The 14,292-nt window shown below is 38.9% G+C and overlaps 1 protein-coding gene across 1 annotated transcript in view; it reads right to left on the bottom strand.

Annotated features, from left to right (window-relative positions):
* The window catches only part of ttbk1a (tau tubulin kinase 1a), a 99,106-nt gene that overhangs the window by 65,848 nt on the left and 18,966 nt on the right, over window positions 1-14,292 (bottom strand). The window contains exon 3 of the mRNA XM_055224481.1: window positions 13,623-13,770. Within this exon, the coding sequence (XP_055080456.1) occupies window positions 13,623-13,770 (148 nt within the window). The remainder of the gene's footprint in view (window positions 1-13,622; window positions 13,771-14,292) is intronic.

Below are 14,292 nucleotides of genomic sequence, written 5' to 3'. Positions count from 1 at the left end.
TAGAACCTGACTTACACAGAATTAAACAAGAACTAGACTAGGATTAAACAAGAACTAAACAAGAACTAAACCAGGATTAGACCAGGAAAAAACAAGAACTAAACCAGGACTAAACAAGAAGTAAACTGGGACTAAACAAGAACTAAACCAGGACTAAACAAAAACTAAACCATGATTAAACAAGAACTAAATCCAAAATAAAAAAGAACTAAACCAAGACTAGACCATGACTAAAGGTGAAGTAAACCAGGAGTAAACCAGGACTAAACAAAAACTAAACCAGGACTAGGCGAGGACTATACAGTAACTAAACCAGGACTAAAGAAGGAGTAAAACAGGACTAAAAAAGAACTAAACAAGAATCAGAATCAGAATCCTTTTATTGCCATCGTTTGTGAACACAGTTCACAAACTAGGAACTCACTTCGGTGATAAAGTGCAACATAAAACAAATAAAAAAAAAACATATGCTTAAAAAATAAAATCAAATACTTAAAGGTAGAAAATATATACAACAGCAGCATCAGAACAACAGTGCAAACATGACTTATTAAAGTGACCGGTGTTATAAAGTGTCCAGTTTTGTGCAAATATTATGAGGTGTACATGAGACAAACGGCAGAGGGGAAGAAACTGTTCCCCTCTGTTCCCCTCTCAGGACTAAATAAGAACTAAACCAAGACTAAACAAGACGTAAATCAGGACTAAACAAGAACTAAATCAGGAATAAACAAGAACTAAATCAGTACTATACAAGAACTAAACCAGGACTAGAGCATGATTAAACATGGACTAAACCAGGGCTAAACAAGAACTAAATCAGGACTGAACAAAAGCTAAACCATGAGTAAAAAAGAAGTAACCCAGGAAAAAACAAGAACTAAACCCGGACGAGACCAGGACTAAACAAGAACTAAACAAGTACTAAACCAGGACTAGACCAGGACTAGACCAGGACTCCACCAGGACTAAACAGGAACAAAATCAGGACTAAACAAGAACTAAACCAGGACTAGACCAGAACTAAACAAGAGCTAGACCAGGACTAAACAACAACTAAAACAGGCCTAAACAAGAACTAAACCAGGACTAAAGCAGGATTAAACATGGACTAAACTAGGACTAAACAAGTACTAAACCATGACAAGACCAAGACTAAACAAGAACAAAATCATGACTAAACATGAACTAAACAAGAACTAAACAAGAACTAAACTAGGACTAAACAAGAACGAGACCAGGACTCCACCAGGACTAAACAAGCACAAAATCAGGAATAAACAAGAACTAGACCAGGACTAGCCCAGGACTAAACCAGAACTAAACCTGGACTAAACAAGAACTAAATCAGGTCAAGACCAGGAAGAAAAAAGAACTAGACCAGGACAAGACGAGGACTAAACAAAAACTAAACAAGAAACCAGGACTAAATAAGAAGTAAACTGGGACTAGACCAGGACTAAACGAGAACTAGACCAGTGCTAAACAAGAACTAAACCAGGACTAAACAAGAACTAAATCAGGAACAGAGCAGGATTAAACATGAACTAAACTTGGATTAAAAAAGAAGTAAACCAGGACTGAACCTGGACAAGAACAAGATTAGACCAGGACTAGACCAGAACTAGACCAGAACTAGACCAGAACTAGACCAGAGCTAGACCAGAACTAGACCCGAACTAAAACAAACTAAACCAGGACTGGACATGAGCTGAACAAGGACTAAACAAGGACTAAATCAGTGCTAAACAAGAACTAAACCAAGACTAAACAAAAACTAAACCAGGACTAAACAAGAAGTAAATCAGGAAAAAACAAGAACTAAACCAGGATTAAACAAGGACCAAATCAGGACTAGACTAGGACAAAACAAAAACTAAGTCACGGCAAAACAAGAAATAAACCAGGACTAAACAATAAGTAAATCATGATTGAAGAAAAACTAGAGGATGAGACTAGGACTAAACTAAACTACACCAGGACAAGACCAGGAAAAAACAGGAATGAACACGCACTAAACCAGGTTTAAACAAGAACTAAACCAGGAATAAAAATAACTAAACCAGGATTAAACAAGAAGTTAATTACGACTAGACCAGGACTAAGCAATAACTAGACCAGGACCAGACCAGGACTAAACAAGAACTAGACTTGGACAAGACTAGGACTAGACTAAGACTAAACCAGGACTAGACCAGGACTAGACCAGGAGTAGACTAGCGATAGACCAGGACTAGACCTGGATTAAAAAAAAAACTAAACCAGGACTAGACCAGGACTAAACAAGAACTAAATCAAGACAAGACCAGACTAGAAAGATCTAAACCAGGACAAGACCAGGGCAAAACCAAAACTAAACCAGGACAATGCCAGGACTGAACATGAGATAAACCAGGACTAAACAAGAACTAAACCAGGATAAAACATGAACCAAACCAGGACTAAAAATAAAACTAAACCATGACTACACCAGGGCTAAAAAAGAACTAAGCCAAAACTAAACAAGAACTAAATCAGTGCTAAACAATAACTAAAGCAGGATTAACCAAGAACTAAACCTTGACTAAACCAGGATGTAAACCAGGATTAGACCAGGACTAAACAAGAACTAAACCAGAACTAAACAAGATCGAAATCAGTGCAAAACAAGAACTAAACCAGGATTAAACAAAAATTAAACCATGACTAGACCAGTACTAAAGAAGAACTAAACCAGGACTAAACAAGAAGTAAATCAGGACTAAAGAAGAGCTAAACCAGGATTAAAAGTCCGGAGTCCGGAGCGGGGTGGAGTTGCTGGCTCCTCCCGCGTGCACCTGGAGCGCATCAGCGCAATCACCTCCACCTGCTGCGGAGCTTAAGATGGACGAGCTTCAGACACTCGGTGCCAGACCGTCCGCGTGTCAACGTGACTACTCTTGCTTCGTTTTTGCATTTTGTCATTTTGACCTTTTCGATGCTCATTGGTTTTTGCTACTCTCCAGGTTCCTGCTCTCCCGCTCATTCCTGCTCCTGCCTCTGCACCCTAGCTCCGGTACAGTCCACCCTTTGTCTTCGCCTCCTGTCCTGTCTTGGTCTCCGGCTTGCTCCTCGTCTCCCGCCCTGGGTCCCGCTTTCTGGATTACTCCTGCTCGGCTCGCCCTGGTCTCGTTCCGCTCCTGTCCTCGCTCCGATCCTGGCTTCCCGTCCCCGATCTGCACTACGCCCGCCTGGTCTGCCTCCCGCTCCCTGCTCCCCATTTGTGACTTATGAACTATTGACTTATAATTCTGCACAAATTGTGAATAAACACTGTGAACTTGCCCCGAGTCTGCACTCCTTGGTCCGCACCTGCCATTACGACAAGAACTAAGTCAAGGCTAAACAAGAATAAAACAAAAACTAAAACAGGACTAGACCAGGACTAAACAAGAACTAAACCAGGAGCAATCTACAATTAAACCAGGATTAAACAAGAACTAACCCAGGACTAAACAAAAAGTAAACCAGTGCTAGACTAAAACTAAACAAGATCTAAACCAGATCAAGACCAGCACTAAACAAGAACTAAACTAGGACTAAAATGAACTAAACCAGGACTAGACCAGGTCTAAACAAGAACTAGACCAGGGCTAAAAAAAAAACTAAAGCAGGACTAAACAAGAAAAAAAGCAGGACTAAAGCAGAATTAAACATGGACTAAACCAGGACTAAACCTACACCTGGACTAGACAAAAGAATAGACCAGGACTAGACAAGGACTAGACCAGGAGTAGACCAGCACTACAAAGAGCTAAACCAGGACAAGACTAGGTCTGAACGTGAGCTAAACCAGGACTAAACAAGAACTAAACCAGGACTAAAGATGAGGTAAACCAGGACAAAACAAGAACTAAACAAAGACTAGACCAGGACTAAACCATAACTAAAGCAGGACTAGACCATTAGTAAACCATGACTAAACAAGTACTAAAACAGGTTTAAACAAGAAGAAAACCAGGACTAGAAAGAACTAAAGGACTAGACCAGGACTAAACAAGAAATAAACCAGGACTAAACAAGAAGTAAACCAGGACTAAACAAGAAGTAAACCAGGAATAACAAGGACTAAACAAGAACTATACCAGAACTTGAGCAGGATTAAACATGGACTAAACTAGGACCAAAAAATATGTAAACCTGAACTAAACCAAGACCTGTACTAGACCAAGACTAGACCAAGACAAGACCAGGACTAGACCAGGACTAGACCAGGACTAAAAAGAACTAAACCAGGACTGGAAGAGGACTAAAGAAGAAGCAAACCAGGACTAGACCAGGACTGAACAAGAATGAAGTAAGGGCAATTAAACCAGGCCTAGGCCAAGAATAAACCAGGCCTATATAAGAGCTAAACCAGCACTAAACAAGAAGCAAACCAGGACTAGACCAGGACTAAACAAGAACTAAACCAGTTCAACATCAGGACAAAAAAAGAACTAGACCAGGACTAAACAAAAACTAAACTAAGACAAAATGAGAAGTAAACCAGGAGTAGACCAGGAAGAAACAAGAACTAAACAAGGACTAAACAAGAAGAAAACCAGGACTAGACCAGGACTCAACAAGAATTAAAACAGGACTAGACTAGGAATAAACAAAAACTAAACCAGAACTAAGCAAGAACAAGACCAGGAATAAACAAGAACTAAACCAGGACAATAGCAAGACTGAACAAGAACTAAACCAGGACTAAACAAGAACTAAACCAGGACTAGACTAGGACTAAACAAGAATTAAACCAGGATTAAACAAGGAGTAAATCAGGACTAAACAAGAACTAAACCAGGATCAAAAAAGAACTACAGCAGGACGAGACCAGGACTAAACAAGAACTAAGTCAGGTCTAAACAAGAACTAAACCCGAACTAAACAAGAAATAAATCAAGACTAAACAAGAACTAAACCGGAACTAAACAAGAACTAAACCATGACTAGAGCAGGATTAAACATGGACTAAACTAGGACTAAAAAGAGAAGTTAACTAGGACTAAACTTAGACCTGGACTAAAGCAAGACTAGACCAGAACTAGATCAGGACTAAAAAGAACTAAACCAGGACTAGGCCAGGACTAAAAAGAACTAAACCAGGACTAGGCCAGGACTAAAAAGAACTAAACCAGGACTAGACCAGGACAAAACAAGACGTAAACCAGGACAAGACCAGGACTGAACATGAGCTAAACTAGGACTAAAAAAGAAGTAATCCACGACTAAACAAGAACTAAACCAGGACTAAACACGAACTAAACCAGGACTAAACAGGAAGTACATCAGTGTTAAACAAAAAATAAACCAGGATTAAACAAGAACTAGACAATGAGTAGACCGGAACTAAACAATATCTAAATCAGGTCAAGACCAGGACTAAACGAGAACTAAACCAGGACTAAACCAGGACTAGACTAAGACTAAACAAGATCTAAACCAGGTCAAGACCAAGACTAAACAAGAACTAAACCAGGACTAAACAAGAATCACACCAGCACTAGACTAAGACAAAACAGGATCTAAACCAGGGCAAGACCAGGACTAAACAAGAAGTAAACCAGGACTAAAAAGTACTAAACCAGGACTAGCCCAAGTCTAAACAAGAACTAGACCAGGTCTAAACAAGATCTAAACCAGGACTAAACAAGAACTAAACCAGGACTAGAGCATAATTAAACATGGACTAAACTAGGACTAAAAAAGAAGTAAACCAGGACTAAACCTACACCTGGACTATATCAAGAATAGACCAGGACAAGACCAGAACTAGACCAGAACTAGGCCAGAACTAGGCCAGGACTAGACCAGGACTAGAACAGGACTAAACCAGGACTAGACCAGGACAAAAAAAACTAAACCAGGACAAGAACATGAGCTAAACAAGGACTAAACAAGAACTAAACCAGGATTAAAAAAGAAATAAACCAGGACTGAACAAGAAGTAGACGAGGACTAGACCAGGACTAAACCAGAACTAAACCAGGACGAGACCATGAGTAAACCAATGACTAAACACGTACTAAACCAGGTTGAAACAAGAACTAAACCAGGACTAAAAAGAACCAAGATTAAACAAGCAGAAAATCAGGACTAGACGAGGACTAAGCAATGATTAAACCAAGACTAGACCAGGACTAAACAAGAATAAGACTTGGACTAGACTAGAACTAGACCAGGACTAGTCTAGAACTAGACCAGGAATAGACCAGCACTAGACCAGAACTAGACCAGAACTAGACTAGGACAAGACCAGGACTAAAAAGAACTAAACCAGGACTAGACCAGGACTAAAAAGAACTGAACCAGAACTAGACCAGGAAAAAAACAGAACAACACCAGGACCAGACCAGGACTGAACATGAGCTAAACAAGGACTAAACAAGAACTATACCTGGACTAAAAAGACAGTAAACCAGGACTAAACAAGAACTAAACCAGGTCTAAACAAAAAAATTTAACCAGGACTAAAAAAAAAAGTACTAAACACCTACCTGGACTAAACAAGAAATAAACCAGGATTAAACAAGAACTAAATCAGGACTAGACTAGGACCAAACAAGAACTAGACCAGGTCTAAAGAAGAACTAGACCAGGACTTAACAAAAACTAAACATGGACTAAACAAGAACTAAACAAGAACTAAACCAGCACTAGAGCGGGATTTTTATTTATTATTATTTTTTTTTTTTTAATTATTGAATTCTTTTTATTGATTTTTAAGCAGTTCAGAACATATATAAACACTACACAAAAACACACTAAGACAGCAGGCACTTTCAAACAAAGAGAGAAGGAAACTATATATACCTAGATACACATACATACATGTATATACATATATAAACATACACAGACATGCACCCACATGTACAAATATGTGGGCTGGAATTGGATATACTGATCAGTTTGATGAGAAAACAAAAATTACAAGATCAATTTCAAGATCAGATACAAAGGGATGAATATAGTGGTTGCATAAATGCTTAATAGAATATAATACACACACACACACACACAAAAAAAACAACAAAAACCTAATACTACTACAGTTAAAATAAGTAAATAATTAAATAATAATAACACAGTAAAATAACATAAAATAAATAAAGATAAATAAGTAATGAGAATTTTAATACAAAATTACAAGGTGAATAGAAGGTGAAATAGGTGGGCTATGCGCTTAGCTCAGATTCAAAATATAAGAGGAATGGCTGCCAGGTTTTATGATAATCTTGGACTAATCCATTTACAGTGTATCTCAGGTGTTCAAGCTTTAAGTGGGACATGACTTCTTCCACCCACCTCTTAAAGGATGGTGGGGCTTCTTTTTTCCAATTAAACAGTATTAGGCGTCTTGCAATCAGCGTAATGAAAGCTACTGCATTCACCTGGTGAGGGGTCACTGAAATATTCGGAGGCACAACCCCAAACAAGGCTGTAGTGGAATTTGCCACAAAATTCCTTTTGCATATAAAAGAAATAATTTTAAATATTTTCTCCCAGAAGTAATTAAACCGGGGACATAACCAGAACATGTGGCTTAGGTTGGCTGGGTCATGACCACACCTCATACAAGAAGGATCTGCACCGGGGTACAGTCTGGCTATTTTACTTGGTGACAAATGCAACCTGTGCAGCACCTTAAACTGTAACAAGCCATGTCTTATGCAAATAAATGTCGAATGGATTATCATAATTGCTTTTTGCCAAGTGTTATCAGTGAAATGGTCACCCAGTTCCTCTTCCAACTGAATTTTTAAATGGCCCAAAGACGGGGATGCTGCACCCTGAATTCTATTGCAGATGACTGACACCAAGCCTTTGTCAACTGGGTTTAAGTCTAAACACTCTTCGAGTCATGTGTTTGGGGGTAAGGTTAAAGAGAAAGCAGTTTTAACAAAACTACGTATTTGGAGATACCTGAAAAAATGAGATTGTGGGATATCAAAGTCATTCTTTAGTTGTTCAAAGGAGATAAATTTATAATTTTTAAAAAGATGCTTAATGCATCTTAGTCCTCTCCTATGCCAATACTGAAAAGATGGGTCTATTACAGATGGGGCAAAATGGACATTACGCTCAATAGGAGCTGAAATTAGAGAACGTTTGAATTTGAAATGGGTTCTAAATTGAGACCATATTCTTAAAGTGCCCTGAACAACAACATTGTTTGTCCACAGATGTTTACTCAAAGGTAGAGGACTACACAAAAGTGATAAGAGTGAAGCTGGATTAATAGAATGCCGTTCAAGCTGTACCCAAGACGGAGACTCCACCTCCAACTTGTCTGCTGCCCAAAACAACAGTTTGTGGATGTTTGTTGCACAGTAGTAATAAAGAAAGTTTGGCAATGATAAGCCACCATCCTCCTTCTGTCTTTCCAAAAACTCTCTTCTGATTCGAGGGATGTTTTTATTCCAGATGTACATGGACATGTGTCCATTCAGTTTATTGAAAAAGGCTTTAGGGATGAAGACTGGCACTGTCTGAAACAGGTATAGAAGCCTTCCAACCAATGATAAGGGGAGTTTTGACCACCTGTTCATATCTTGTTTGGCTTTTTCTAGTGCTTTTGTGAAATTATACTATACTATAATTGTAGGTGACACATACACCCAAATAATCAAAATGGTCCTTGTTGATTGTGAAGGGGAAAGCCTGGATATTTAATTGTTGAGCCTTTTTGTTTATCGGGAAAAGTATGCTTTTAGACATATTTAATTTATATCCAGACACCTGTCCAAATTTGTTTATAAGATTGAGAGCAATAGGGATAGTGGTATGTGGATCAGAAAAAAAAGAAGGTCATCTGCATAGAGGGCTAATTTATGAATTTGTCCTGCTCTTTGTATTCCAGCTAATTGGACAGATTCCCTTATCATAATTGCCAGGGGTTCAATAGCAATATCAAATAAGATTGGGCTTAATGGGCAGCCCTGCCTTGTCCCACGGGCAAGGGGAAAAAAGCTAGACACAACCTTATTTGTTCTAATTGCTGCTTGAGGTGCCGCATAGAGAATATTGATCCAAGAACAGAAAATAGGGCCAAATCCCATCTTTTTAAGTGTAGTGAATAAAATTTTTTATTCAATTCTATCAAACGCTTTTTGCACATCAAGGGAGATCACCACTTCGGGCACGATATCATTACGTTGATAGATATTAGAGCAGGATTATTCATGGATTAAACTAGGACTAAAATCAAAGTAAACAGGACTAAAACTAGACCTGGACAAGATCAAGAATAGACCAGGACTAGACCAGGACCAAATAAGAACTAAACCAGGACTAAAGAAGAAGTGAATCACGACTAGACCAGGACTAAACAATAACTAAACCACGACAAAACCAGGGCTGAACAAGAGCTAAATCAGAACAAAACAAGAACTAAATACGTGCTAACCAACAACTGAAACAGGACAAAAAGAACTAAACCAGGACTAAATCAGGACTATACAAGAACTAAACCAGGACTAAACAAGAAGCAAACCAGGACTAGACAAGGACTAAACAAGAACTAAACCAGGTCAAGATTAGGATGAAAAAAGATCTAGACCAGAACTAAACAAGAACTAAACTAAAACAAAAGAAGAAGTAAACAAGGAGTAGATCAGGAAGAACCAATAATTAAACCAGGACTAGACCAGGACTCAAAAACAATTAAACCAGGAGTAGATCAGGACTAAACAAGAACTTAACAAGGACTAGACCAGGAATAAACAAAAACTAAACCAGAACTAAACAAGAACTAGAGCAGGAATAAACAAGAACAAAACCAGGACAAGAACAGGACTGAACAAGAATTAAACCAGGAATAAACAAGAACTAAACCAGGGCTAGACCAGGACTAAACAAAAACTAAACCAGGGCTAAACAGAAAGTACATCAGTGTTAAACAAGAAATAAACCAGGATTAAACAAGAACTAGACAATGAGTAGACCGGAACTAAACAATATCTAAACCAGGTCAAGACCAGGACTAAACGAGAACTAAACCAGGACTAAACAAGAAGTAAACCAGGACTGAACTAGGACTAAACCAGGACTAGACTAAGACTAAACGAGATCTAAACCAGGTCAAGACCAAGACTAAACAAGAACTAAACCAGGACTAAACAAGAATCACACCAGCACTAGACTAAGACAAAACAGGATCTAAACCAGGACAAGACCAGGACTAGAACAGGACTAAACCAGGACTAGACCAGGACAAAAAAAAACTAAACCAGGACAAGACCAGGACTAAACATGAGCTAAACAAGGACTAAACAAGAACTAAACCAGGACTAAAAAAGAAGTAAACCAGGACTAAAAAGAAGTAGACGAGGACTAGACCAGGACTAAACCAGAACTAAACCAGGACGAGGCCATGAGTAAACCATGACTAAACAAGTACTAAACCAGGTTGAAACAAGAACTAAACCAGGACTAAAAAGAACTAAACAAAGATTAAACAAGCAGAAAATCAGGACTAGACCAGGACTAAGCAAAAATTAAGTCAGGGCTGAACAAGAATTAAACCAGGCCTAGACCAGAATTAAACAAGAAATAAACCAGGACTAGACCAAGACAAAAAAAAGAACTAGACCAGGACTAAACAAGACCTAAACTAAAACAAAAGCAGAAGTAAACCAGGACTAAACCAGGATTCAACAAGAACTAAACCACATCAAGACCAGGACGAAAAAAGAACAAGACCAGGACTAAACTAAGAAAAAACAATAAGTAAACCTGGACTAAGCCAGGAAGAAACAAGAATTAAACCAGGACTAGATCAGGACTAAACAAGAACTAAACCAGGACTAGACCAGGAATAAACAAAAACTAAACCAGAACTAAACAATAACTAAACAAGAACTAGACCATGAATAAAAACAAGAACTAAACCAGGACTAAAAATAACTAAACCAGGATTAAACAAGAAGTAAATCACGACTAGACCAGGACTAAGCAATAACTAAACCAGGACTAGATCAGTACTAAACAAGAACTAGACTTGGACTAGACTAGGACTAGTCCAGAACTGGACCAGGACTAGACTAGGACCAGAACTAAACAAGAAGTAAATCAGGACTAAACAAGAACTAAACCAGGATTAAAAAAGAATTAAACCAGGCCTAGACCAGAACTAAACACGAACTAAACCAGGACTAAACAAGAACAAAACCAGGACCAATCAAGAACTAAACCAGGACTAGACCTGTCTAGTTCTGGTCACAAGAACAGTAAAACAGGTTAAGACCAGGACGAAAAAAGTACTAGACCAGGACTAAACAATAACTAAATTAAGACAAAAGAAGAAGTAAACCACGACTAGACCAGGAAGAAACAAGAATTAAACCAGGACTAGATCAGGACTCAACAAGAACTAATCCAGGACTAAACAAGAAGTAAATCAGGACTAGATCAGAACTCAACAAGAACTAAACCAGGACTAAACAAGAACTAAACCAGGACTAGACCAGGACAAAACAATAACTAAACCAGGATAAGACCAGGACTGAACATGAGCTAAACCAGCACTAAACAAGAACTAAACCAGCACTAAACCAGAACTAAACCAGAACTAAACCAGGACTAAACAAGAACTGAAGTAGGACTAAACAAGAACTAGACCAGGACTAAACATGAACTAAACCAGAGTTAGACTAGGAATAAACCACTACTAAACAAGAACTGGATCAGGACTAGACCAGGACTAAACAAGAAGTAAGCCAGGACTAGACCGAAACTAACCAAGAACTAAACTAGGACTAAATAAGAAATAAGCCAGGACTAGAGCAGAACTAAACTAGAACTAAACAAGAACTGCACCAGGGCTCCACAAGCAGTAAACCAGGACTAAACCAGGACTTAATTGGCCAAAACGAAAAACTAAACTACTAAAAAGAGAACACACAACACATTGCAAACTGAACTTGAATCTACACATGACCCCATGTACCACCAGAGGCATCACAGTTTATGAAGCACTGCACCAGAAGGGGGCGCTGTATTGTGACTACACAGATTGTGATCATACCACTCTGAAAAGGTTTTAGAGTGAGTTTTTTTCTGAACCAGGACACAGCATCAAAGACATCTTTGAAAATGCAGAAAGTGAGAAATGGGGACTTTGGGGATGATTTGTCAAACATTAGGACGAAAAGCAGAACATACAGCACTTACACTGTACACTTTTACACTGACATAAATTCGCTGAGGTGAGACTGAAATAAGAGCATTTTATGAAGCATAAGAAATGTGGTGGCTCATCATCTGTGACTCACAAACCGACCAATCACGTGGCCTGACCCTGGTCACATGACACAGCCCTGGCTCCAGCGCTTCTTATGTAATTGTCAGAGATCGCTTCACCTCTCAGCGCACACGGCTCTGTTTGGAGGTGACGTTCTTCTTTCATTAAGTCAGGAGAGGTCCAATAGAAGAAAAGGCACCATTCTTCCATTGGCTCTCTCCTGACTTAATGAAAGAAGGATTACATCAACTTAAAAAAATAAAAAATAAAAATTTTATATATATATATATATATATACACATTTTTACTGAAAACCACATTGAATTAAAGTAAATTATTAAGGAGTAGAATTTTGAAAGATATTTTCATCAACTAATAACAAAACAGAAATGAACAGGGATACGTCGTGGTGAGATGAAACATGATTTAAACATATTCATTTAAAATCAAAGAGCCCCAAATCAAACCATGCAAACTCAGAGTAAAGGAGAGAAAGTCCAAGTCTGTGGGACGAGGGACATTAGAAGTCCCATTTGATTAATAATATTTAGAGTAGAAATTACACATTGTGTTAAATTGTGTTGAATCTATCTACGTACCTGTCTATCTGAGCCTGGGAGCTGGCCACTATGGAATCAAAAGTAAATCTATCTCCACATCTATCTTAATTCCTGCACAGACTAACTTAAAGTGGAACTAAATCCTAAAACAACATGTTTTTCTACTACTAAACTCTGTCTATGATGCTTTCATTTTAGTACAAATTACATACATTTGCAGCTTTCTGGTCAAAAACACGTCTGTGGCGATTTTAAGTACTTCACGAAATACTGTCCTAATCACAGGCAACTCCTTGTAAAAGTATTCCAAGTATTTGGAATACAGTACTCCGATTGGACTATTTTAACAGAATGTATTACAAAATGCATTTTACAATTTAAGACATGTGGGTGAGGGTGAGATGTGACGGTGAGAGTGAGACATGCGGGTGAGGGTGAGAGTGAGACATGTGCATAAGAGTGTGGGTGTGAGTAACACATGAGGGTGAGATGTGAGACGTGAGAGTGAGACATGAGGGTGAGATGTGAGGGTGAGACCTGAGCAAGAGATGTGAGGATTAGAGTGAGACACGTGGGGCAGAGTGAGATGTGTGGGTGAAATGTGAGGGTGAAATGTGTGGGTGAGAGTGAGACGTTTAGGTGAGACATGAGGGTGAGAGTGAGACATGCGTGAGAGTGTGGGTGTGAGTAACACGTGAAGGTGAGATGTGAGAGTGAGACGTGAGGGTGAAAGGTGGGGGTAAGGGTGAGATGTGAGGGTGACACATGAGGGTGAGGCATGAGGGTGAGATGTGTGGTTTAGAGCAGACACTCACCCTGCAGTTTCTTGAGCACAGCCACCTCCATCTTCAGCACCTGTTTGGGCTGCTGCGCCGACTCCACCTTCAAAGCTACGTTCTCTCTGGTCAGAAGGTCCAGCGCCTCATAGATCTCCCCGAACCCACCACCGCCAATCTTCTTCAGCTACACAGGGCAACACAAAGGACAACACACACACAGGATTGTCAAAAGAATCAAAAATCAGATACAAATCAATATTACAACTAGTATCAAAACTAGACACTCATTTGAGTAGGTATCAATACTAAAAATCCCATTCACAGGACACTAATGAACCTCTCCTGAATGATCTTGGGATGCATCTTTCACAAGTATTAGACCACATAAACTAGTAAACGCGCATGGACCACTGTGGAAATTACCTGGACCACTGAAGGAATACACAGATATAAGGCCACATGACAATAGAAAACAAAGTACGACATTTAATGTGGAAATCGCATTCTACTATTTAAACAAAGAGTGTTTTTATTATCATTGTGGTATCGGGATTCGTATTGAGTATTGAGCCTCTTCCTTAGTATCAAAATTGAGTTTGAAATTTTAGCATCATGACAACACTGATCTGGTCTAGGTCTGGAGTGGCTTTCCACGGCTTTCCAAATCATGAAGAATTTGGACTGTTGTCATAGTAATTAAAATATT

Source organism: Periophthalmus magnuspinnatus, chromosome 1 (assembly GCF_009829125.3).
Source record: "Periophthalmus magnuspinnatus isolate fPerMag1 chromosome 1, fPerMag1.2.pri, whole genome shotgun sequence".
NCBI classification, from domain to species: domain Eukaryota; kingdom Metazoa; phylum Chordata; class Actinopteri; order Gobiiformes; family Gobiidae; genus Periophthalmus; species Periophthalmus magnuspinnatus.
This window is presented reverse-complemented; position numbering and strand designations above follow the sequence as displayed.